General features: G+C 34.2%; 3 protein-coding genes across 6 annotated transcripts; 1 reads left to right on the forward strand and 2 right to left on the reverse strand.

The window, feature by feature from the left end:
* Positions 1-289: 289 nt before the first annotated feature.
* LOC108917827 (INO80 complex subunit C) lies at positions 290-866 on the reverse strand. The gene has a single exon (XM_018724589.1). The coding sequence runs from the start codon at positions 784-786 to the stop codon at positions 430-432; it is 357 nt and encodes a 118-aa protein (XP_018580105.1). The 5' UTR covers positions 787-866; the 3' UTR covers positions 290-429.
* A 343-nt stretch (positions 867-1,209) lies between these two features.
* On the forward strand, positions 1,210-7,764 carry LOC108917782 (serine/arginine repetitive matrix protein 1). 4 transcript variants are annotated; one of them, XM_018724532.1, is made up of 8 exons: positions 1,210-1,358; positions 1,969-2,091; positions 2,559-2,653; positions 2,759-2,891; positions 2,956-3,372; positions 3,439-3,754; positions 4,347-4,627; positions 7,193-7,764. In XM_018724532.1, the coding sequence occupies exons 3-8, from the start codon at positions 2,560-2,562 to the stop codon at positions 7,473-7,475; spliced, it is 1,524 nt and encodes a 507-aa protein (XP_018580048.1). In that variant the 5' UTR covers positions 1,210-1,358; positions 1,969-2,091; position 2,559; the 3' UTR covers positions 7,476-7,764. The 4 variants fall into 4 exon arrangements, with proteins under 4 accessions (XP_018580048.1, XP_018580050.1, XP_018580049.1 ...); XM_018724534.1 differs by having other exon boundaries at positions 4,347-4,621; XM_018724533.1 differs by lacking the exon at positions 1,969-2,091.
* A 3,615-nt stretch (positions 7,765-11,379) lies between these two features.
* Positions 11,380-23,055, reverse strand: LOC108917881 (putative helicase mov-10-B.1). Its single transcript, XM_018724672.2, has 19 exons — positions 23,009-23,055; positions 22,782-22,948; positions 22,622-22,663; positions 22,462-22,565; positions 20,147-20,261; positions 19,898-20,078; positions 19,697-19,830; positions 19,208-19,320; positions 19,021-19,134; positions 16,760-16,877; positions 16,525-16,706; positions 14,333-14,524; positions 14,000-14,281; positions 13,638-13,939; positions 13,440-13,585; positions 13,189-13,352; positions 13,004-13,133; positions 12,660-12,836; positions 11,380-12,606 (listed from the first exon to the last, which is right to left on the reverse strand). The coding sequence occupies exons 3-19, from the start codon at positions 22,631-22,633 to the stop codon at positions 12,373-12,375; spliced, it is 2,700 nt and encodes an 899-aa protein (XP_018580188.1). The 5' UTR covers positions 22,634-22,663; positions 22,782-22,948; positions 23,009-23,055; the 3' UTR covers positions 11,380-12,372.
* Between the last annotated feature and the right edge of the window lie 294 nt (positions 23,056-23,349).

Genomic DNA, 23,349 nt, shown 5'->3' on the forward strand with positions numbered 1-23,349 from the left:
CTCTAATACCTGTACCTATTCACTTCCGACTTGTTTTTAAACAATTAAATGTCAATCACCTCCAATCACATACTCGTTTTTTTTTTTGACAACTTTCACAAAAATTGAAAAACATGTAACCCTGCAGTACCTATACTTTTTATAATATAGTTATTCAATTAATTAATCAAAAATATGACCTGAATAAGTACGTATAGTTAAATTAAAAATATAAAAATTTTTAAATAGTTAAAAACTATAAAATTTTTATTTTGTGTCAAGCGACACTAAATAAAAGTATTTACAAATCAATCAATTCAATATACATTTGTACTTAAACTACGCTCTCCTAATCCTTTGTCCCAGAGGAATCCACAGCTGGTTGAAAAAAGCCCGTATAAGAAAAAATTACGGTTTAATCATCTTTCTAAGTATTCAGTTGTTGTTGTTTCATCCAACAATGCTTGTAGCTCCTCGCAGTGCCAAATACCCAGCAGTTATATCCATAGGCAGGTCTACAATTGTTGCGTATTCATCCTTGTTCGCAAATCTCAGTCTTGTTTGGGGATCAGTATATGGTGCCGGTAAGCCGGAGAGATCCGAAAACTTTTCTGGTGGTTTAAATGAAGGAGGTGCATTTATTGCACTGTAATGAACAGCTTCCTCTGGCCATGGAAGTGCTTTTTCGGACGAAATTATTTGCTTCAATCCTTTCCATACAAATTTTTTCTTGGTTGTCTTGTTCAACTGGAAGGTAGACTGCTTGAAAATTAGTTTTTGGTCCAATTTCTGCTCCTCGGTGGTCATTTATGACAAATTTTATAAAAAATAGTAAAAATACGTTTCTCTCCTTCTTTACTATTAAGTTACCAATTACCATCATCGATATTTGACATTTCACATTACTATCTGACGTCTGTCAAATGTCTAAAAACAATGTTATTTTTGAACAGTGCGTTCAGAAAATAATATAATTCTGAAGAGTAATAATTTTTATTGTACTGTCTTACAACTGCAAATATTTATTATATTTTAAAATTTAAAGAATCACGTTCATTAGCAAATTTCCTATTGTATTTTTTGATCTACTTATTTAAACGCAGATCCACTAAATTTTCTCTTAGACCTTTTGTGCCGCTACCACAGAAGATAAAACAATTGTTTTATTTTCTGTGCCGCTACTGCTTCTCCCTTCTCCCAGTTCTCCCCACCCCTTTCACATTTCCAAAATGTCTGACGAAGTTCGTGTGTCGTTCTAGTCGGAATTCGTTGAGAAAATATAGAAAAATATAGGTAAAAGCCGTCAAAACTAGTGGAAAACCACAACAATATAGAGTATATTGTTTATACGGACGAATGTAATATTTCGTTCAAGAAATGTAAGTGAAATGTAGTGTTAAGTCGTGTTAATATGTGTATTGATTTTTGATCTAATCGCCGTCCATCGTCGCGTCGGGGCATTTACCTTCAAAAGGTAAAATTAGAATATTTTCGTTCCGATTTTTTTAATTTAATTTCCGTCGCGCTGTCGCCAGTGAAAAGTGACCGTCTGCCGTTTTCGAGACTCTTGTGACTTGTGCTTTTTTCTGTTATGTGCGGGCGTTATTTTTATTTAAAAAACTACCATACGGGATTTACTGTGACATTGCCAGTGTCCTATTTTTAATTTTCGTTACTCGCGTGCTTCTTATACGCGATACCTTGTCGGAATATCGCGAAATTGCCAAAAAAATACCTCTGTGAAAACGAAAAACATTCAGGTTATGTTAATTAGTAGTTTCTGATTAATAAAGAGTATAATGGGAGTGAATGCTGCATGAGTGGGTGAATGTTGTGTGTGCATTAACATAGTCACGTAAGTAAGTGGTACTAATCTCTTGATATGTCTCGATCGAGCCTCGCTAGAAATCACATTGCAATGGTTGTCGGGGTGGCAATGTGGGGGGTGATTTTGGTATCGATACCTAATTACGCGATTCGTGATTTTAGCGCCGTTACATGACCGATTCTGCGCGAATTTGCTGGCCAGAGGTGAAATTTTTGGAAAGAAATCGAAAACCTGCTGTGTGATCCATTTCTGAGCACCTCTTGAAAAGTGCAATAGTTTTCGAAGTGAGTTGCCTTGTACCATAGAGTAAATATATTTCCTTAATAATGTTCATTGTGCCCTCAGTCGTAGTAAAATTACTGTAGTTTTGTGTTTCAAAGCAGATGTTTATATTCTCACAATATCTAACAATGTTTTTTATAGGTACTTTGAAAACTGAGTACTGAAAAATGTTTTTCTATAGCAGAAAAGTAATTTTACTATCATATATCTAATTTGTTTCAAACATTATAAACTGTCTCATAACAACATGAAAGAAACTGTATTCACGACGGTGTGTTCTTATTTAAAAATTAGCAGGTATTAAAAAACTGCATACGTTTATGTTACATCTTGGGTTATTAGAGGTGGAAAACTGAAGCGAATGCAGTTTATTGCATGTTTTGAGTTGATAAATTGTCCCAAGCAAGTCAATTTAAATATTAAATAAGTAGAATTTGGCATACGTTTAATTTGAGAGGACATTTTATAGAATGTCTACAAGAAGAAGAAGTAGAAGTAGGGATAAGAAAAATATTCCTGCCAAGCTTAGAATGGATACGAAACCTCAAACACCTCGAATTACAGGTACAACTGAAACAAAAATTAGTAATTGCACATAACGAACACATTAAATTTTGATCTATGCCTAGTTTTTTTTTTTTGAAGCACCAAAAATGTTATGTTTTTCAGACCCGAGTTTACCGGCAGGTCGTAGAAGGGAAATAGACAACGTTATGAAAAAGGCCCGAGCCCAAACATCCCCAACTTCGGGAGCATTTTGGGATAAAAAACTGCTGGAAGTCGAAGCTAAGGATCCCAACAGGTGAGTTTGTATCGCAAACTGTCAAAACTGACCCCTAAACTATAATTTCGTGCTTAATCTGCAGGTGGCGCCACAGCGGCTACAAGTCTCTCTACATCGACGGCTCCTCGTCGCCCTCCTCCGGCCGGCGCAGCCGCTCCCGTTCCGCGGCGGGCCGGCGGAGCCGCTCGCGCTCGCCGAGCGGCCGCCGGTCGCCCCGCTCGCCGCCGTACGCCCGTCGCTCGCCGCGGTCGCCCCCGCCGCGCCGCTCCTCGCCGCCCCCGTCGCGCCGCTCGCCCCCCAGCTACAGGCCGTCGCCGCTATCCGGCAGGCGCACCCCCCGGCCCGTCCGGCCGCGATCGCCGCCCTCGCCGGCGCAGGCCTCCGCCTCCCGCCACAAGCCGCCCCCCAGGAGGTCCGCCTCCGCCAGTTCCATCAGCAGCTGCTCCGACGACTCGTGCTCCGTGTGCTCCCCCAAGGCGCACAGGGGCGCCAGATCCAGGTAATCCCTTTAGAAATTGGTGCTGAAACGATTTCGATTGAGCACGAGATTAATCCACTTCCACAGGTCCAGGTCCTTCTCCCCGCAGAGGTCTCGCAAGCCAGTAAAAGTAATCTCTCCACCCCCGAAGGCGGTTGCCCGTGCTCGGCCCCCGTCCCCCTCGCTGCCACCCAGACGCATGCCGAGACCGATGACCCCTCCCCCGGCCAAGAGGATAAGCAGCAGGCCCAGCCCCTCGGACAGGCCTACCGACCCCAGGAGGCAGCCGCCTCCCCCCAGGCCCAGGGGAAGCACTGGGGAGATCATCAACGTGAGGGGAGTCAAGCCGCCCGCCAAACCGGGTGCCATAAAGAAGCCCGCAGAGAAAGGCCCCGTACAACCCGTAAGTACATAATGTGATCTTACAGTACCTAATGCTACTGGTAGCGGTAATCCACTAATATAAAGTAATCCACTAATATAGAGGTAATCCGTTAATATAAAGGTAATCCACTAATATAAAGGTAATCCATTAATATAGAGGTAATCCACTAATATAAAGGTAATCCACAATATAAAGGTAATCCCCTAATACAAGGGTAATCCGCTAATATAAGGGTAATCCACAAATATAAAATAATCCATTAATATATAAAGGTAATCCACAATATAAAGGTAATCCCCTAATATAAGGGTAATCCACTAATATAAAACAATCCATTAATATATAAAGGTAATCCACTAATATAAAGGTAATCCACTAATATAAAGGTAATACACAATATAAAGGTAATCCCCTAATATAAGGGTAATCCGCTAATATAAGGGTAATCCACTAATATAAAGGTAATCCGTGATATAAAGGTAATCCACTAATATAAGGTAATCTGCTAATATAAAGGTAATCCGCTAATATAAGGGTAATCCACTAATATAAAGGTAATCCACAATATAATAGCCTAAATGTGACTCTATCCGTGAAAAAAAATTTGTAGATGTTGCTGAAGAGGATCAAGAAGGAGCGGACGGGCAAACGGCCCGGCTCGCCCGGTGCGGAATCCTCCGGTTCCGAGGACAGCAGTTCGGGAGTCGCGAAGCCGATCGTAGCCACAACCGGCCTCACCCTGTCCGAGAGGTTCGGGAAGATAGCCCAGTGGAGCGCCGACAGGGAAAGGAGGGACATAGAGAATATGAGGATCACGAAAACCGGCAGCAACATGAAGGTGATGGTGGAGGAGGATGATTTTCTCTACGGAAGCCCGCCTAGAAGGTACAGGTGGGTGGTTATCTTTTTGGTTTGTTTTTGTTTTTTTTTTTCAGTTGGTTTGCAAAAATATTTCTGTTTTTTTTTAATGAGATTAGAGTGTTTACGAGGACTGCTACTAGATGTCGCTTACCTGGAAAGTAAAATCCTTACGTAGTCCAACTAAATGTTTAGGGGAAAAAAAATTGTTACTTTGACTTTTATGAGTGGAAATGGTAAAGAGGATTATAATAAACGTAAAAAAAATAAATGCATGAAAACGGGTGAAAATGATATTGCAATTTTCGGCGAAAAAATAAAGTATCCACTACAAAAGTTGTAGATCATGCAAAAATCTACAACTTAGGTCACTTTTTAACATAACCTCAAAATTTCTGAGAAAAATGTGAAAAATCGTGTTCTTTTTTGTTTTTCGATTTTTATTTTTGACCTGCAGAAATAATTTAATTTTGATGAATCTTGGTGGAAGTATCCCTTTCTGTGTCTTAAATAATCACAATTTTTTATATAAAAAAATCGGAAAGTTTCCGAGATATTTATCTAATCGGTGGGAAACTTTTTTTTCAAAAAAAATTCTACTTAGAAGAATCATCGTACAAAGTTCTGCCGTACATTTCTTTTTGTTTTGACATACTTTTTGGTAAAATCAAAAAGTCTGTAATCACAATTCAAAAACATGCTCAAATATAAAAAAAACAAAAAATTACTGTTTCATTTTTTTTAAATTCGGAAACTGATTAGGTACATCGTTCAATTGTATGGGAAAAAATACAATAGAAACTGTCCAAGCAAATTATGCTTAGCTTAGAGAAAAAAAAAAAATTGATTCCTCGATTTTTATGAGTGGAAATGGTAAAGATTATAACGTGATTTTCAGGGAAACTTGATGTCAAAAAATAAAGTATCCAGAATAAAAGTTGTAGATCATGCAAAAATCTACAACTGATGTAGAGGTCACTTTTTAACATAATCTCAAAATTTTCGAGAAAAATGTGAAAAATTGTGTTCTTTTTTGTTTTTCGATTTTTATTTTTTGACTTCTGAAAATATAATTTAATTTTGATGAATCTTGGTGAAAGTATACCTTTCTGTCTTAAATACCCACAATTTTTCATTGATAAAAAAATCAAAAAGTTTCCAAGATATTTATCTTTTCCGATGGGAAACTTTTTTTCAAAAAAAAAAAATTCTAAGAAAAATCATCGCACAAAGTTCTGCCATGCAATTTTTTTTGTTTTGACATACTTTTTGGTAAAATAAAAAAATCTAATCACAATTCAAAAACATGCTCAAAAATGCAAAAAAAAATTACTAAATTTTTTAAAAATTCAAAAACTGATTACACCATTCAATTATACGGAAGAAAATTCAAAAGAAACTGTGTTTCATTGTTTGACCCAAAACTTTATTTTCATACAGTATTGCTATGAACATATTAAGTCGAATAATTTTGTTTCCCGAGCAATATCACCATATTGCTAACCTGTAATACAATCCAGTAAAGAAGTTAGTTAAAGTGAAAAACCATTCAGAAATTTCTTTTGTTTATTAAAAAAAATACAACGAATACAAATAATAAACTTCCTTGTTTTATTTGAAACGACTTATGATTTTCAAAATTTTTTCTAACAAAAGAATTTCCTGAACGGGTTCTCACTTTAACTAACTTCATTACTTGATTGTATTACAGATTATCAGTATGGGTGATCCTGCTCACTACCCAAAATTATGCGACTTGATTGTTTAAAGCAATACTGTACAAAAATAAAATTTCGGGTCAAACGATGAGATACAGTTTTTTTTTAATTTTTTTCCATACAATTGAATGGTGTAATCAGTTCTGCACTTTTTTTTAAATTTAAACAAATTATCAACAATTACTGAAAAATTCATTGCTGCAAGAGTAATTTTTTGTTTTTCTTTGCATTTTTGAGCATGTTTTTGGATTATGATTATACATTTTTTTTTTATCAAAAACTATGTTAAAACAAAAACAATGAGCACTGGCAGAATTGGGTATGATGATTTTTCTAAGTAGAATTATTTTTTGAAAAAAGTGACCGGGCAAAATAAATATTTCAGATATTATTTATCTTATCTTTATTTTTTTTTGTCTAAAAAAATTTGTGGTTATTTAAGACACAGAAAGGTATCCTTTTACCAAGTTTATTCAAAATTAAATTATTTTTGCGAAAATGAAAAATAAAAAACGAAAAACAAAAAAGAACGTGATTTTTCGCATTCTCGGAAATTTTGAGATTATGTTAAAAAGCAACCTGTACAAAAGTCGTAGATTTTTGCATGATCTACAACTTTCGTATTGGATACTTTATTTTTTGACGTCAACTTTTGCCGGAAATCCCAATAATACTATTTTGGTAAATAAAGTGGCTAGAACCCGTTACATCCTACATTGTAACAATTTAATTTTTTTTTACAAATATTTTTATTTGAGCAAAAAGACTGTTTTTCTTCTAATAAGAAATTTTTTGACTCAAGTCTCATCGAATTCGAGTCAGCACGCACTTAGCGCTTGTATTTATTTTTACGCTGGACTCACCGCCCGTCTCTTTCCAGTCTGTCCCCGATCCCCTCGGGGCACTTCCCCGACGAGCTGTTGTCCTCAGGCCAGTCCAGGCAGGCGGCCTGGGACGACGTCCGGGTAAGGTACCAGTACTACAAGGACCTGGGGTACCTGAGGGACCTCACCCTCGACGACTACATCAAGTGGGAGGAGTGGTGGTACAAGTACCAGGACTGGCTGGCCAACGAACGCCACTACGAGCACTGGCTCAGTTCGCAGAGTAGCGGCAGGCGGAGGGGCAAGAAGCGCATACCGGCCACGCAACGTCTCAACTGAAGCGGCGGACGCCGTCGTTAAACGAGCTGTTTTTTGTGATATTTCACGAAGTTTATTTTCTAACACTTGACTTTATTCAAAACGTTTTTTTTGTCAGTCCGAATCGAGGTAAGTATTTCACATTTCGTAACGCTTCGTAGGCTAGGGTTTTAATTATAGTTACAAGTGATCCTTTTTTTTTTAATTTTTTTTTCGCCTGGATTATCTTTTTAAATATACCGATTTATTTTAGAATATAATTATGTATCTCTATTATACATATAAGATGATAGTAAATGGTTATTTATTATGTCGGCGTTTTGACTGTTTGCCCCTGCCACCCTCCGTTCCTCGGCCACACTTTATTGAGGGGTAACACCACTGTAGAGGTTGGGAAAAAGGTGATTTTCGGGATTTTTCGTGGGAAAGTCGATGCAAGATAGAGTTTCACAAACAAAAAGGCTTTATTGTACAATTGTTCAAGCATTCTGTGACGGGTTAATGTTAAATTTTAGATTGAGTTTCTCGTTATTTAAATTTGATCCAAAATGGCGAACATGGCCAAAAACATTCGCAAAGTTCAAAAAACGGTTTTTATGCTAAAAATGTTTTTTTTGCAACACATATTTTTTTCATCAAAAAATGTTCAAAAACATTTTTTTTTTAATTTTACAATTTTTTTTTAATTTTTTACAAAATTTTTTTTAGAAAATTTATTTTGTTTCTTAATTTTTGACAAAAATTATTTTTTTATAAATTTTTTTACCTACAAAAATTATTTTTTAATTTTTTTACAATTTTTTTTAATTCTCTACAAAATTTTTTTTAGAAAATTTATTTTGTTACTTAATTTTTGACATTTTTTTTATAAATTTTTTTACCTACAAAAATTATTTTTTTTTAATTTTTTTACAAAAATTAACGGTTTTTAAATTAAAAATGTTTTTTTGCAATAATCCATATTTTCTTCATCAAAAAACGTTCATGATTCTAAAATTATTATAATTTTTTTTTAATTTTTTTACAAATAATTTTATTTAGAAAATTTAGTTTTTTAATTTGACAAAATTATTTTATAATTTTTTTACAAAAATGTTTTTTTTGCAATAATCCATATTTTCACCAAAAAAATTTCATAAACAATTTTTTTTAAAATTTGTTTTCAAAATTTAGTTTCTTAATTTTTGACAAAAATTGTTTTTATATAGATTTTTTTACCTACTAAATTTTTTTTTAATTTTAGAAAATCTATTGTTTTTTAATTTTTGACAAAAATTATTTAAAAATTTTTTTTTCACAAAAATTAAGTTTAAATTAAAAATGTTTTTTTTGCAATAATCCATATTTTCTTCATCAAAAAACATTCATGATTCTAAAATTATTAAAATAATTTTTTTTTTAATAAATTTACAAATTTATTTTAGAAAATTTAGTTTTTTAATTTGACAAAATTATTTATAATTTTTTTACAAAAATGTTTTTTTTTGTAATAATCCATATTTTCATCAAAAAATGTTTATAAACAATTTTTTTTTTAATTGTTACAAAATTTTTTTTAGAAAATTGTTTCTTAATATTTGACAAAAATTTTTTTTTATTTTTTCACAAAAATTAAGTTTAAATTAAAAATGTTTTTTGCAATAATCCATATTTTCATCAAAAAACGTTCATGATTCTAAATTTATTAAAATAATTTTTTTTTAATTTTTTTACAAATTATTTTTTTTAGAAAATTTAATTTCTTTAATTTGACAAAATTATTTTATAATTTTTTTACAAAATTGTTTTTTTTTGCAATAATCCATATTTTCATCAAAAAATGTTCATAAACAATTTTTTTTAATTTTTTTTTCCAAAATTTTTTTTAGACAATTTATACTTAATTTTTGACAAAAATTGTTTTTTTTAGAAATTTTTTTACCTAAAATTTTTTTTTATTTTTTTTAGAAAATTTGTTTTTTAATTTTTGACAAAAATTATATTTTAAAATGTTTTTTTGCAATAATCCATATTTTCTTCATCAAAAAACGTTCATAATTCTAAAATTAATAAAATCTTTTTTTAATGTTTTAACATATTTTTTGAAAATTTAGTTTTTTAATTTTTGACAAAATTATTTTATAATTTTTTTACATTTTTTTTATTTTTTTACAAAAATTAAGTTTAAATTAAAAATGTTTTTATATTGCAATAATCCATATTTTCTTCATCAAAAAATGTTCATAAACTATTTTTTTTTTAATTTTTTGCAAAATTTTTTTGAAAATTTAGTTTCTTAATATTTGACAAAAATAATTTTTTTATAAATTTTACCTAAAATTTTTTTTTATATTTTTTCGAAAATTAGTTTTTTTAATTTTTGACAAAAATTATATTTTAAAATTTTTTTACTTTATAAATCTTTTTACCTAATTTTTTTTTTATTTTTAGAAAATTTGTTTTTTAATTTTTGACAAAAATTATATTTTAAAATGTTTTTTTGCAATAATCCATATTTTCTTCATCAAAAAACGTTCATAATTCTAAAATTAATAAAATCTTTTTTTAATGTTTTAACATATTTTTTGAAAATTTGGTTTTTTAATTTTTGACAAAATTATTTTATAATTTTTTTACAAAATTGTTTTTTTTTGCAATAATCCATATTTTCATCAAAAAATGTTCATAAACAATTTTTTTTAATTTTTTTTTCCAAAATTTTTTTTAGACAATTTATACTTAATTTTTGACAAAAATTGTTTTTTTTAGAAATTTTTTTACCTAAATTTTTTTTAATTTTTTTTAGAAAATTTGTTTTTTAATTTTTGACAAAAATTATATTTTAAAATTTTTTTACTTTATAAATCTTTTTACCTAATTTTTTTTTTATTTTTAGAAAATTTGTTTTTTAATTTTTGACAAAAATTATATTTTAAAATTGTTTAACAATTTTTTTATTTTACAAAAATTAACGGTTTTTAAATTAAAAATGTTTTTTTGCAATAATCCATATTTTTTTATCAAAAACCCATAATTACGACTTGCAGAGAATACTTTGCAGTTTTCAAAACCTTGCTTGGATTTTCTGTACAACCATTATTTCCCGAGCAATTGATTGCCAAGTCAAAAATGTTTTTTTTGCGTTGATCGACAATAACAGCTATAAATAATCGTACAAGGCTCCGGAACCGCTCAAATTGAAGATAATTAAATTATCTAAAAGAGCTTTATGATGAAATTAACAAAAAAAAATGTTTTGAAGTCCATACATTTTTTTCCCGTTGATTTGTTTATAATTACTCAAAAACTGCTTACGTGTAAAAATTTTAAACCGCAGATCTGAAAACTAGACACTTGAAGCCTCAACTTCCTTTATTTTTGATTCTCTCTACGACCATTTCCCTCCAAGTTACAGCTCTTTGAAAATCACCCAAAATTTTTGGATTTTTTTAATATCCATTTCTGTGCCTAGTGTATTTTTACTTTATGAAAATGACTTAAAAAAAGAAATTGCTGACATTTTTTCATATTTAAAAAAAAAAAAAATGTTTTTCTGGGATCTGGAGCCTCAAAATTTTTTTTTAACAAAAAAAAAGTTGCCTTTGTTCGTCATAGATTAAAAATTTATTTAATTCGTAAAAAATGTCAGCAATTTCTTTCTATAAAAGTCGTCATAAAGTAAAAATTGAAATAGTTGCTTGAAAGCAGTCGAGATGCTCACACAAAATTTTGAAGACGTTCACCGTAAACGAAATCACATCCACAGTGTCATTTTAACATTAGCTGCAACGCTTTAAAATTAAACCACCACTTTCCAAAGCGCCCCTTGATAACGAATGAAAACTAACCGATTTTGTATTTTTTCTTTATTTAATACTACAGCTTACAAAAATATAACAAATGTGTACTTAAATTGGTAACTAATTTAAAATTGGTTCTTTCTCTGAATTACACGATCATAAAAATTTAAAAAAATAATTCTACCTGTACAGAACAAATTCACTATTGACCTTTAGTCGCTTCGTATTTGGAAAAATTTGCGGTTATTAACTAACGGCATCGAGGTAGAAAAAGTGTACAAAATAAAAAAAATTGTCACTCGGAAAATACAGAGAGAGAAAAATGTAACATTGTGTTTCTGAGTATAACGAAACGTACACTCACCCACATATTTTGCTTATTTAATTATAATACAGCGTGTCCTGCTTAAAAGTCTCCGATTTAACACAGCCTTCGTTTGTACACAAATTTGCATTACCTAGCATTAACCTAATTAATGTTAAAACCGATTGGGAGAGGTTAAAATTTTTTCTCGACTTTTACTCTAATTTTTGGTGGCCGTTTCTATTCTATGACAGCAGTTCCCAACTATGTATTGCACGTGATTTGAGCCAAACGTCACCGGCAATGTGAGTCTCGGACGCATCGTAAAGTTATTACACATAATTGACGTTTGATTTGTACAGTTTTGACTGCCAAACAATGCTTGAACGTTTTATCGGGAAAAGTTTGGGAACCGCTGACCTGTAAGTTAAGCAAAAACATTGAGCAAAGATATCCGGCTGTTAAGGCACTCCGTGGAGTTAGAAAGATTGAAACCGCGCAGGTGTTACGTTGTAAGCTTGGAAATATGAAATCACCCGAAAGAAAAAGAATAAGGTCACACTGCATATAACGACACAAACGTGCTACATAATACCTTAAGCGATAAGTAAAAATATTGGAATAAAATCTCTATATTAGAAAAAAATTAAACAAATGGCGACATCACAGTTGACCCGTTGGATTAATCTGTGCGAAAATTTAAGGCACGACACAGTAGCTGCAGACGTTCTCCCCATCCACTTGAATAAAACTTGTGACAGACAAAAAAAAATCAACTAAGAAAGAATAATCTTAAATAAAAGTATAATTGTTCGAATAAACCATGAGAAATATGTTAATTCTGCGGCTGCTTTTTGTACTGAGTGTCCAACAACCGAATGCGACCCAATCTGTTGACGATCTCGTCCTTGACATCCTGGGTTCGCCTCGCGTAAGGCGCCCCACAGAAGCTGTCTAGTTCCTCGCAGTGGCATATGTACTGCTCCCATTTGTCGTCGGTGCCCAAAACGTGAGGGCAACCGATCACGATCAGTTTACTCATCGCTCTGGTCAGGGCCACGTTGAATCTCTGAAAATTTTACGACGTGCACCTCGAACGGCAACGTGACGTTACTGACTCACCTTTTCGTTCTTGACGAATCCGAGGTTGTACTTCCTGTCGTACGCCAGTAGATTGTCCTTTGCTCGCACTGTGCTGATTATGATTATGCGTTTTTCACGGCCCTGGAAAGTTTCCGTCGTTCCTACTTCGATCCCGGCAAAGTTGTTCTTCCGTAGCTGTTCCCTGATGTTGTAAACCTGTAATGTATATTTGAATTCAGACCCTTCGCTGATATACGTTTGCTGAAAAATCAGAAGCGGGTCAACAATGTCAAAAAATCAGAAGTGGTCCGAAATGTTGAAAAAACCGGAACGGCTAAAAATTCAATGTAAATATTTACGACATAATTATAAAATATTTGTACCTGTCGTATGTAGGGAGTGACCACGCCGATGTGTTCGGGAAGCACTTTGTGTTCCTCGCTATCGAATCCGAGTTGCGTTAGTGTCTGCACGTACTTCAGCACCATTTGCGTCTCCTTGTAGTTGAAATAGCTGCATGATAATTTAAATTGTAGTTGTTCATTAATTGCAAATCAAGGTGACTCACCTGGGGGACCTTCCCTGTCGGCACTCTTGAGAGATAATCGAGCAAAATTCTACGGCTTGTCCGGGTCGTGGGAGTTTGTTCTTCTTCTTCTTACACAAGCCTGGTATCTTTTCAAAAACGCATATGGCAGCCAATTGGTCGCTGTGCGCCCTTGTCGAGACGGCCTGGAAAAATACGGCAATAAATTATCAGAAGCGGGATAAATATGTCAAAAAATCAGAAGTGGGCTAAAAAAAATCAGGAATGCTTACCTGCAACTGGTCGTCGTAGAACAGCTTATTGGGCAGGGTAAGGATAGTACGATGGGATCGGAAGTTCTGTTTCAACATGGTTATAAAGTTCGGGTTCAGGGTTCTATATAATTCCAGATTCATCAATCTCTCCAGCAACGATACTCCTGAAACAGAATAATTTTTCAATCCTTGTCACAGCGAGCGCATGTAACTTACCCAATCCGTACCTTCCTGACACTCTGGATGCGACCGACGGTCCCAGTTGCTTCGGATCCCCGGCTAATACGATCTGTTTGCCCTTTTCGATCATGCCGAGGGCGCAACAAGCCTCGGGTTCGTACGGCTGGGCCGCCTCGTCGATAAACACCACGTCGGGGTGGTATTTTCGGGAATAGCGACCGATAAGAATCAAAGTTGTTACCACTATTCTATACTCGGATATCTCTTCCGCTGTGGGTTTTAAAAATTCGCCGTTCTGATAGTTCGTGTACCCCAAAATCAGCTCGTTCATATTTTGCCTAGTAAGAAAAAAACCATTTACTACGAAGTACAATTTTACGTCACCACTTAATACGTACTTATCCACATTCTCGGACATGATCCTGATCAGCTCCCTTCTAGTGCAATGCATCATCAACTTCTCCGTCAGCATGTCGCAAGCCGCGTTGGCAGGCGCGCACACCAGTATCTTCTTGTTCGTCTTCTTCTTTATCTGCAAGATGGCTTCGACGATGGTCACGGTCTTTCCCGTACCGGGAGGACCGAACACGACGTACGGGGCGCTCATAGAAGTACCGTTAAGGATGTTCAGAACGGCCATCTTCTGTTCCTTGTTCGCCACGATCGTGTTGTTGAAGAATCTGGAATAATCGATTAGTGACGCTTTAAACGCAACTTAGAGAGAAACGTACTCGGTCTCGCGGATCGTCTTCGTGCTCGAAACGATCCTTCTGCTCAGGCTGTAATCGGGGAAGAAATACGGAACGATACCGTTCATCACGGTCTGGTCCACGCCCTGGTGCATCCGCTCCAACGGTAACCGGTTCATCACGAACCTGACGTCTAATTCGATTTTGGGGTTGCTCTTTATATAATCCACAAGCCTGAAAAGAACGATATTTTTTCCTGGTGTTGGCACAATAAATTGGCGTTAATCAATTGTTCGGTTAAATTTAAACGAAAAGAACGAAACTTTTTAACGAATACTATATAGTCATGTTTCCAGAGTATCTTGCGTAGTAATGACATATTTTATAGGTTATATTCCACCCACGTGCAAAATCAATGAAATTTTAGACCAACATTATAATGAAATAGTTGTTCTCGGACTAGATTTGTGGGGGTGGACCCATTATCAGAACCCCTAGGCCCGTTGAACCCACACAACCTAGCCCGAGAACAACAATCATATTTTAAATCACCAATCAAACTTATTTAACGATTTTTGATGCACCATGTCACATGTCAAGATTAACAATATGTTAATCTTGATACAGCTGTAGCTACCCGCCACACAGAACCCGCCAAACAGAGCCTTACTTGTGGTGGGGGGCCCCCAAAAATTTTTTTCATTAAACAACGCTTAAAACCACGTAATTAATTAAGTAGAAAATAATCAAAATGTATCGAAACTAGTATTTTTACACCGAAATCAAACGAAATGGGCATTAAATAAACAATTGTAATCGACAATCGCAAGGAAGCAACTTTATGAGAAGAATCGATGTAACTTTTTACACAATTATTATTGACCAGCGAAACAAAATCCCTGCAAGTTTCCTGATCAGGAATCCGGTGTCAGAATTGAGCCATCACATCACCAGAATTTCCTAACCTCAAAAAACAGGTAAAAAATAGCAAAAATTCTTAAAAGTGCTAGGAAAAATATTAAAATTTTTTTTCCTATATTCAAATGTTCAATTATATAGTTAAGACCCCGCCCAACGTGAATCCCCGATCAGCATTAATGGTTCTTTTTCTAACCTCAAAAAAACGGGTCAATTAAAGTCGGATATCACGAATTTTCAAACAATAACAGATTCGCGCCCAATTTGGTATACGGGGGTTTTCTGGGTCGCCGATAACGAATCCAAAGTCAATTTTGCAAAATTCAAGATGGCGGATCCAAATGGCCTACCAAATAACAGAATCGCAACAAATTTGGTATATGGGGGTTTTCGGGGTCGCTGGTTACGTATTCGAGGTCAGAATTGCGAAATTCATTTTGTAATAATTTACTTTATAACCCGAGTACCCAATCATGTGTTAATTTACTTCTTTTCGGCTATATCTTGTTCTTTTTTCTGTAAAGGATCTATTCACGGGTTGAATTTTGTAAATCTGATCTGATCAGTGACCTCGAAAACCCCCGTATACCAAATTTGGCGCGAATGCGTTATTTTTTGAAAATTTGGTCGGCCGCCATCTTGAATTTTGCAAAATTTACTTCGAATTCGTGATCACCGACCCCGAAAACCTACTTATACAAAATTTGATGCGAATCTGTTATTTTTTGAAAATTTGGTCGGCCATCTTGGATCAGCCATCTTGAATTTTGCAAAATTGACGTCGGATCCGTGATCAGCGACCCCGAAAATTCCCGTATACCAATTGGCGCGATTTCGTTATTTTTTGAAAATTCGTTATATCGCGTTAATTGACCCGTTTTTTTTTTTAGGTTAGAAAAAGAACCATCAATTCTGACCGCTAATTCACGTTCGGCGGGGTCTCAACTATATAAATGAACATTTGAATGTACAAAAAAAATTTTTGTCTAGTTTTCCTAGCACTCGTGAATTTTTGTTATTTTTGACCCGTTTTTTGAGGTTAGGACATTCCGGTGATGCTCAATTCTGACACCGCACTCGTGATCAGGAGGCAAAAATTCTACTGATAACATATGTCGCATGAAAAGTAGACTACATTTTATACATAATTATGTGGTTTTAAGCTTCGTATAATGAAAAAAATTTTTTTGGGGCTCCACCGCAAGTACGGATCTGTTTGGCGGGTTCTGTGTGGCGGGTAGCTTCAGCTTCACATAATCTCGATGGCCACCGACTGATTTCTTCATAAAATAACTTTTATTTCTTTTGATACTCACTCATTATTGACATAACCTATGTCAACCGTCTTGTCGTTAACCCTCTTGATAACCCCTCTGTAAGCTCGGTGATCTTCATGGACTCTAACTTCAATCATGTCCCCGGCAATCACGGAAGGCCTCTTTTCCGCCAAACCGGGCACCTCAAGCTCCAGAAGCTCCCCGTTCACCGCCATCGTAACCTGAAATAAAGAATGAGCGAAACACGGCCAAAGACACGTTAGTTTCACGTTACGTTTTCCATGTTGTATCTTTTCAACATCAACACCTGTGCCACTTCCTCCAACCAGAGTACGATGTGCCAGAACATTCGGTAGTTGCCTACGGTGACGTGGCTTGGATCCAATTGCGCCCTAAAATAGCGTTTTATGCAGTAAGTACGTAACTAGGCCCGTTACGCAATAATTACGAGAGCAAAATTACCGTTTTGGGCGAGATGTGTTCTATATTTTTTTCTACGACAACTTAATACCACACGTTACCTTTGCAGGTGTCACTATCACTTTCCATACTACCAGATTTATTAGAAATAATTATAACTCAGTATACACATGCACCGATTGACGTGAAATTTTAACAGTAAGTAGAAAATTGCTCAAGAAACAAAAGTTACATACTGCCGATGTGTGCTTTCACGCCGAGGGTGAATGCCACCCCTTCTAGGGATAGAGGGATGAATTCTTAGCAAAAAATGCTCTATAACGTTATTAATATTTTCCAAGTTATTTGCGATTGAAAATGTAGATTATTTCATAAAAAGTGCATGTTTTTCAACAATTTTTGATAAATAACTCGAAAACCTTGCGTTTTATCGAAAAATCCATATAAAGCAAAAATAAAGCTTTTGAAATAACGAATCGATTCATTTTTTGTTGATTACCGTAAATGTAATAATAACCGTAATAATAACTCTCTAAAGGTGATTGTTTATTTCTCGAAAAGTAAAATCGAACCTTTTACCGTAAAATAATGGCGAAAGAACTAATTTTTCAAAGAAAATGAATATAGCCTTTTTTAAAGCGCTTGGAAGGACCTTTAAAATGCTTTTTGAAAAAATTTCGTAGCTCAAAAACTCGCGGAGTTATGATGAAAATAAAATGGGCATCTCATTTTTTCGGAGAAAAAATCAACAATAAAATCTATGGCTGAACTATAAAAATAGAAACTAAGCGTAATCCATGTACAGCTGACATTATTTAGATACTAATAATAGGCTCTGCAAGTTTGACCAGTTTAGAATGCCTAAATTTAAAAAAAAAAGTTGAAAAAAACAAAAAAAAATTTTTAAAACTTAAAAAAATTACCTTTTCTTCAAAATAACTCAAAAACTAAACAAGATACGTGAAAAATGCAAGAGTTCAAAATTAAAGGTCTTTTTTTATTATATTTTTGCTTTCTTTCAAATTTTCTGTAAAGCAAAAATTAACTGAGAAATTACGTTTTTTAGTTTGCATTTGCGTGTAAGGATCACCTTCTTTGAGCCCTTAAAACCTAAAAATCTCGAAAACGAAGAGGTCAAGACCCTTCAACTATAATCGATTTGTAGCTCTTGCAATTCCTTGCAAATTGCTTTCTGGAGCGATGAAAAATATTAAAAATTAAAAAAGTTATCGTGAAAAAACGAATTATATTATTCAGTGAAAATTGTCAGATCATGTAAATGGCTTAATTTCCGATAGTTTCCGAGGCATAATACACACACAAACACACACACGTTGAGTGTTTTGAAGCAGGTAAAAATTCCTCAATTCCTCAATAAGGGTTGAAACGTTGCAATGAATCATCAGGAATATTATAAACAGTGATGAGTCTTTCATTCATTATAAATGCTATGAAAATGTCAAAAAAAATTGTTTGCTTTATTTTCTGCAATAAGGGTGGGTTTTAAGGGTTGAAACGTTGCAATAAATCATGTATTACTTCATAAACAGTAAAAAATATTCAATTCTTCATTATTGCTCCGTCAAAACATTTCAGAGCCGCGAAAACTAATTTTTGTTTTTTTTTCCTCAAAGGGTGGATTTTAAGGGTTGAAATGTTGCTACAAATCAAAAATTATTATTCAAAACATAGAAGAATGCTTATTCCATTGACGTAACACTTAAATCTATGGTTTTTACGTTTTTTGCAACAAGGGGTAGTTTTCACCCCCTAAAAACGATAAGCACACATTATGGACATGTAACTTTTGCAAAGTAGGGTGAAATGAACTTTTTCACCAATTTTCATGAAAATCGGTGCGTGTGTCAAGAATTCGGAGGTAATACCCTATTTTTACCGTTGTATGCTGGACTATTAGGAAAGTACCCGAAATGGTCAAAAATGCCGACAAAAATAAACCGATGACATTTTATTCGATCGAAAGGCATGGTGGACCGCCCACAAAATATTTCACATCGCGTTTATTGCCTATGCAAAACGAAATTTGAGAACGACTTAGAAAAAAAGTAACAAAAACTAATATTTCCGGCACAATTTTGGAGAGATCCTACTTACCTGATGTGTCTCAAATGATTCTGCATTTCTTGTGTTAATCCTCCGAAGTCCCTCAAGCCCATTTTCAAAAAAGGATACATATCCAGAGGAATCGGGTACATGCATATATTTCGCCTGAAACAAGGCTTGTAAGCAATATTTTACGAACTGACACCAGTTACTAAACGACCAAACTGTAATTACTCACTGGTTTTGAGTAGGCGGAATTATCTCGATTGGCTCCAGCCAGTCATTATTGGTGAAAGGGCTCTTGGCTGCCGCTTCCTCTTCTGCAGGAGGAATGTCTTCGACTGATACGATCTAGAATTTACACAACGAACTTATCAGAATATTTTGTATTGTCGAAGAAACGCCGAACATCCCCAAAAAACTGTTCCCGGCAGGTATGTTTCCAGACATCAACACGTGCAAAATCATTTATTTACGGGCCATTGTCGATTTCTTGTTAAGTGTTACAACCGATACGTCATATCTTAATCGTCAATTGCATTCGTAATTTCCGCTGAAGCGCTGCAAACACGACTGTCATACTCACTGTTTCAGACAGCCCCAGAACAAAAAAATCAATTGGGTTTAGGTCGGGCAATTTAAGAGGCCATTTAGCAAATTATTAAACTTTGACGCCTGTTGGGGAAAGTTTTTTTGGAATATGCGTATTTGCCAAATGTATACTTACAAGAGCTCGTGCGATGGTGAACGTATCCACATTGCCGCCAACCGTTTGGAAATTAAATGAAACGGGGATCTTATAGCTGCCAACGACGGGTCTTTCAGTGGCGAATTTGACTAATACTTTATACGGAGGAGCTCCTAGAAGTTAAATTTCGCATTTTACAAATTTCAGTCTCACAAAAACACTTTAAATTTTCTTTGTTACCTGGTTCGAGTTCCACGAAAGAATCTCCCAAGTTGTTCTGTAGGTCGGTTAAAGACCACAATTTATACGGGTGAAGCAGTATGGCAGAGGTTAATATTACGTTAGAATTTTTCCGTTTATTTACAACGGCGCACAAAAATTCCAGATTATTATTGTGACAACGTAAGTTTTCCGATGTAATCTAAAAGCAAATAAATAAGATTTGAAACGATAAAGTTAAGACATAATAATATGATTGCTTTTCCGCACCTTGATTGTGTGTTTTCCTTTTTTTGGATCCACAGTATAATTATAGGTGAACCCATTCACTTGTACCGGCTGTATGTCAACCTCCACTCCGTGACGGTTGTTAACAAGCGCTTTTCTTCATAAAAAAAAACATCGTTCGTAAGTAAATATTTTCAACAGTATGCACAAAAATGAAGGAACATTTTTAAGAACATTTTCTGAAGTAAATATTTGTCCTTTTAACGCTTTGTTTCTGAAACATAGTGTTGAAATTTAAAAAAAGTTATATTTTAATAATAATAAACAAATTAAGATTCACCATTATACAAACAAAAAAGGTGACATAATATTCAGGTTTCAAAAGAAAAACAAAAAACTGTTTTTTTTCTAATGACGCATGACATGCCATATTTTTTGAAGAAAAGTTAACCAGTCCTCTCATATCTACACCACTGGCTTGAACGGGGGCTTAATTCATTCATATTGAATCCAATTTTATCCGTTTTGCGCAGACAAAATTTAATTTTACTGCACTGTACTTTAATGAAATCCTTGATATTCTACTTGAGGTTCCACTATTTCTTGTAAAATATTTTTTTGCAATGACTGCTGTCCTGTCAGCAATTTTATTGAAATTTGGATATTAAATATTATTGAAATCAAATACAGGGTAATTCACAAATGGTGACCAAAAATGGAACCTCGTATTGCTTGGTATATTTACTCAGAATGTTTTGACATACAGGCGCTATTTGTGTTCTTTACAGTGACTTGAAAATAAAAAAAATGGAATTAAGTCATGAACATTTCAGTACGATTATTTTTTTACAACTTTCGATGTGGATTATCTCAACAACAGTGCATCAACGAACTTAATTTGACTTATAGCGATGAAGCACCATCAAAAGCCAAATCGGTGGTATACAGAATCCAACCGTAGCTGTGGTTTGCTCACCGACGAATTTCGTAAAGCAAATGATCGCCCGTTTGTTCAGAATGACCATACACGTGGTAACTGTATCATTACTGCAACGTCGGATGGTCAATTCTGAATGGTACACAACCATTTGTTTGCCAGAAGTCTTCGGCATTATTCTCCACTGGGACAACGCGAGTTCTTGCACATCGGCTCAAACAAGACACGTTTTGAGAACTGAAAAAGTCGAATTGATGAGTCAACCGCCGTACAGCCCTGATTTGGCACCCAATGACTTTTTTTATACCCGCACCTCAAAGATAAATTACGAGAACGTTTTTCGACGCTTTAAGAAGTGGTCGATGTGCCCAAATGCATGTTTCCGAGGTACCTCAATCGGAATGGAGAAAGTGCTTCGGAAATTAATCTTCATGGAGAATATTTTGAAAAATAAAGCCGTATAGGAAGATTAAGACATAAAATCAGGGAACCCCCTCAGAAATAACATTGTCCCGATTAAAATATATCTAAAATTTTATCAGACAATTCCATTATAATAACTGTTTACAACAGATAAGCAAAATAAATATGTTTATCAAAGTCTATTGTCAGAGTAATCAATAACGAAATAAGGGGCTATAATGCTGCTGTAGGAATTTTGTTAACTTAGCATTCTTTATATAAACATGAACACTTGACCAAGTGCATATTTGTTTATATATCTACCTAAGCTCTTTTGCTTTATATCAGTAGCAAAATAATAATGCACAAAATCGTGCTTTCAAAGATAAACATTTTCAATGCTAGTTTCACTGTGTTTTTACCAAGAAAAAATATTATCTCAGTATTTCCAAGCTTCTAATCTTGCTAGTTTTCAAAACTAGCTTTATAAATCTTGCATACCTTTTTTAATTTCGTTATCAATAGCTTGGTGTAAAAAATTTATCACTAATGGTTAAGATTAGCCAAACAAATTAAATTATTATTCTTAATACCACTTCAATGTGTATTTTTAAGATATCAGCAAAAATACAGGTAGTTTTTTTATAGCACTTATCTACGTAGTATTATATTTCAACAAACGGTGAACAAATAATAGTTGTAGATCAAGGTTTTATCACTTAATGAAAAGCTGCAATGAAAAATGTTGCATCACTACTAACACGGAATAAAACATTGTATTAGATAGATAATAACAGGCAATAATATATAACAGCGATAAAAAAGGAATAAAAAAAAATTGATGCTATGATAAAATCATGCGGGTATAGTTAATTTTGTCCAGGCCACATAATAAAATAATTACAAGTATATGCCTCCGAATAATTTAGATTGGGAATAATTTTCTGTATTTATTGTGATGCAACAGTTTAGTTCGCAATTTAATACTATTCGAATGAAAGTTAATTAGGTGACTTACTTGTATCTGTTCCACTCGAAAAGCGTGAAATTGAATCGGTGTGCAGGCGTACCATTGTGGTAGATGTCGTCTTCATCGTGCTCCAAATTACAAACAATGCAATGCTAAAAATTTGGAAAAAAAAGTAATATGTCATTCTGACAGAATTTCGGGGACTTACCCGACCGTCCATATTGGATATTGTTTCTTCTTGATAAAAACCCTGAAAACATTATTTTTTAACCACAAAAAAATAAAACCGGTATTATAAGTGGCACATACGTTGCAAAAAGCGAAACAAGTTAAAAATACATAAAAACACAAAATTCGGGGAAGCTTACCTTGTAATTGTGTGACCACTTTTAGTGTTATTAAAACTACACTAAAATCAAACGACAGAATTAAGGTAAAAATCGAGCGATAAGATAAGACTGTCTCAACTAGCGAATTCGTTTGATTCTCATATTCCTCGCCTCGTCTTTTAGTGAAGCACCGATTATTAGGTCCACTGAAAAATTAATTAAAGTAGATACCTTCTGTGCTACTCCTACCACAATTAAATCCTAACCAAAACAAGACTGGAAAATCCAATCACAAAACGAAACGCAACAGATGCAACACCGATCCAATCAAAATGCGCAATGACAGCACATTGTTATTACTCGTCTTCTTCCTCCGCAATTATTCTCTTGATCTCTTGAGAAACAATGAACCTTTCATTATTTAGTTTTATATCTTAATTTGCAATTCTTAAATTAAAAATTCAAAATCGTCTGTTACATTGACACTAAGAATTTAGTGTCTGATTGACATTTAAGGGTAGATTTATCAAATTTTAAATTACGTTTGACAGACGCTCTTTATTCTCGCTGTATATAGATGCTGAGAGAATCGTTGGGTAAATGTCGA

Source organism: Anoplophora glabripennis, unplaced genomic scaffold, assembly GCF_000390285.2.
Source record: "Anoplophora glabripennis isolate ALB-LARVAE unplaced genomic scaffold, Agla_2.0 scaffold17, whole genome shotgun sequence".
Lineage (NCBI taxonomy): Eukaryota > Metazoa > Arthropoda > Insecta > Coleoptera > Cerambycidae > Anoplophora > Anoplophora glabripennis.

What these genes read in the sequence shown, in the direction of transcription:
- LOC108917827 (XM_018724589.1), bottom strand. Translation starts at nt 786, where the DNA reads ATGACCACCGAGGAGCAGAAATTGGACCAAAAACTAATTTTCAAGCAG.
- LOC108917782 (XM_018724532.1), top strand. Translation starts at nt 2,560, where the DNA reads ATGTCTACAAGAAGAAGAAGTAGAAGTAGGGATAAGAAAAATATTCCT. An exon ending in GAAGCTAAGGATCCCAACAG is followed by an intron (nt 2,892 to 2,955) that starts GTGAGTTTGTAT and finishes CTTAATCTGCAG; the next exon opens with GTGGCGCCACAGCGGCTACA. An exon ending in CACAGGGGCGCCAGATCCAG is followed by an intron (nt 3,373 to 3,438) that starts GTAATCCCTTTA and finishes CCACTTCCACAG; the next exon opens with GTCCAGGTCCTTCTCCCCGC.
- LOC108917881 (XM_018724672.2), bottom strand. An exon ending in AAAGATACAACATGGAAAAC is followed by an intron (nt 16,707 to 16,759) that starts GTAACGTGAAAC and finishes TCTTTATTTCAG; the next exon opens with GTTACGATGGCGGTGAACGG. An exon ending in GATTCGTCAAGAACGAAAAG is followed by an intron (nt 12,607 to 12,659) that starts GTGAGTCAGTAA and finishes TAAAATTTTCAG; the next exon opens with AGATTCAACGTGGCCCTGAC.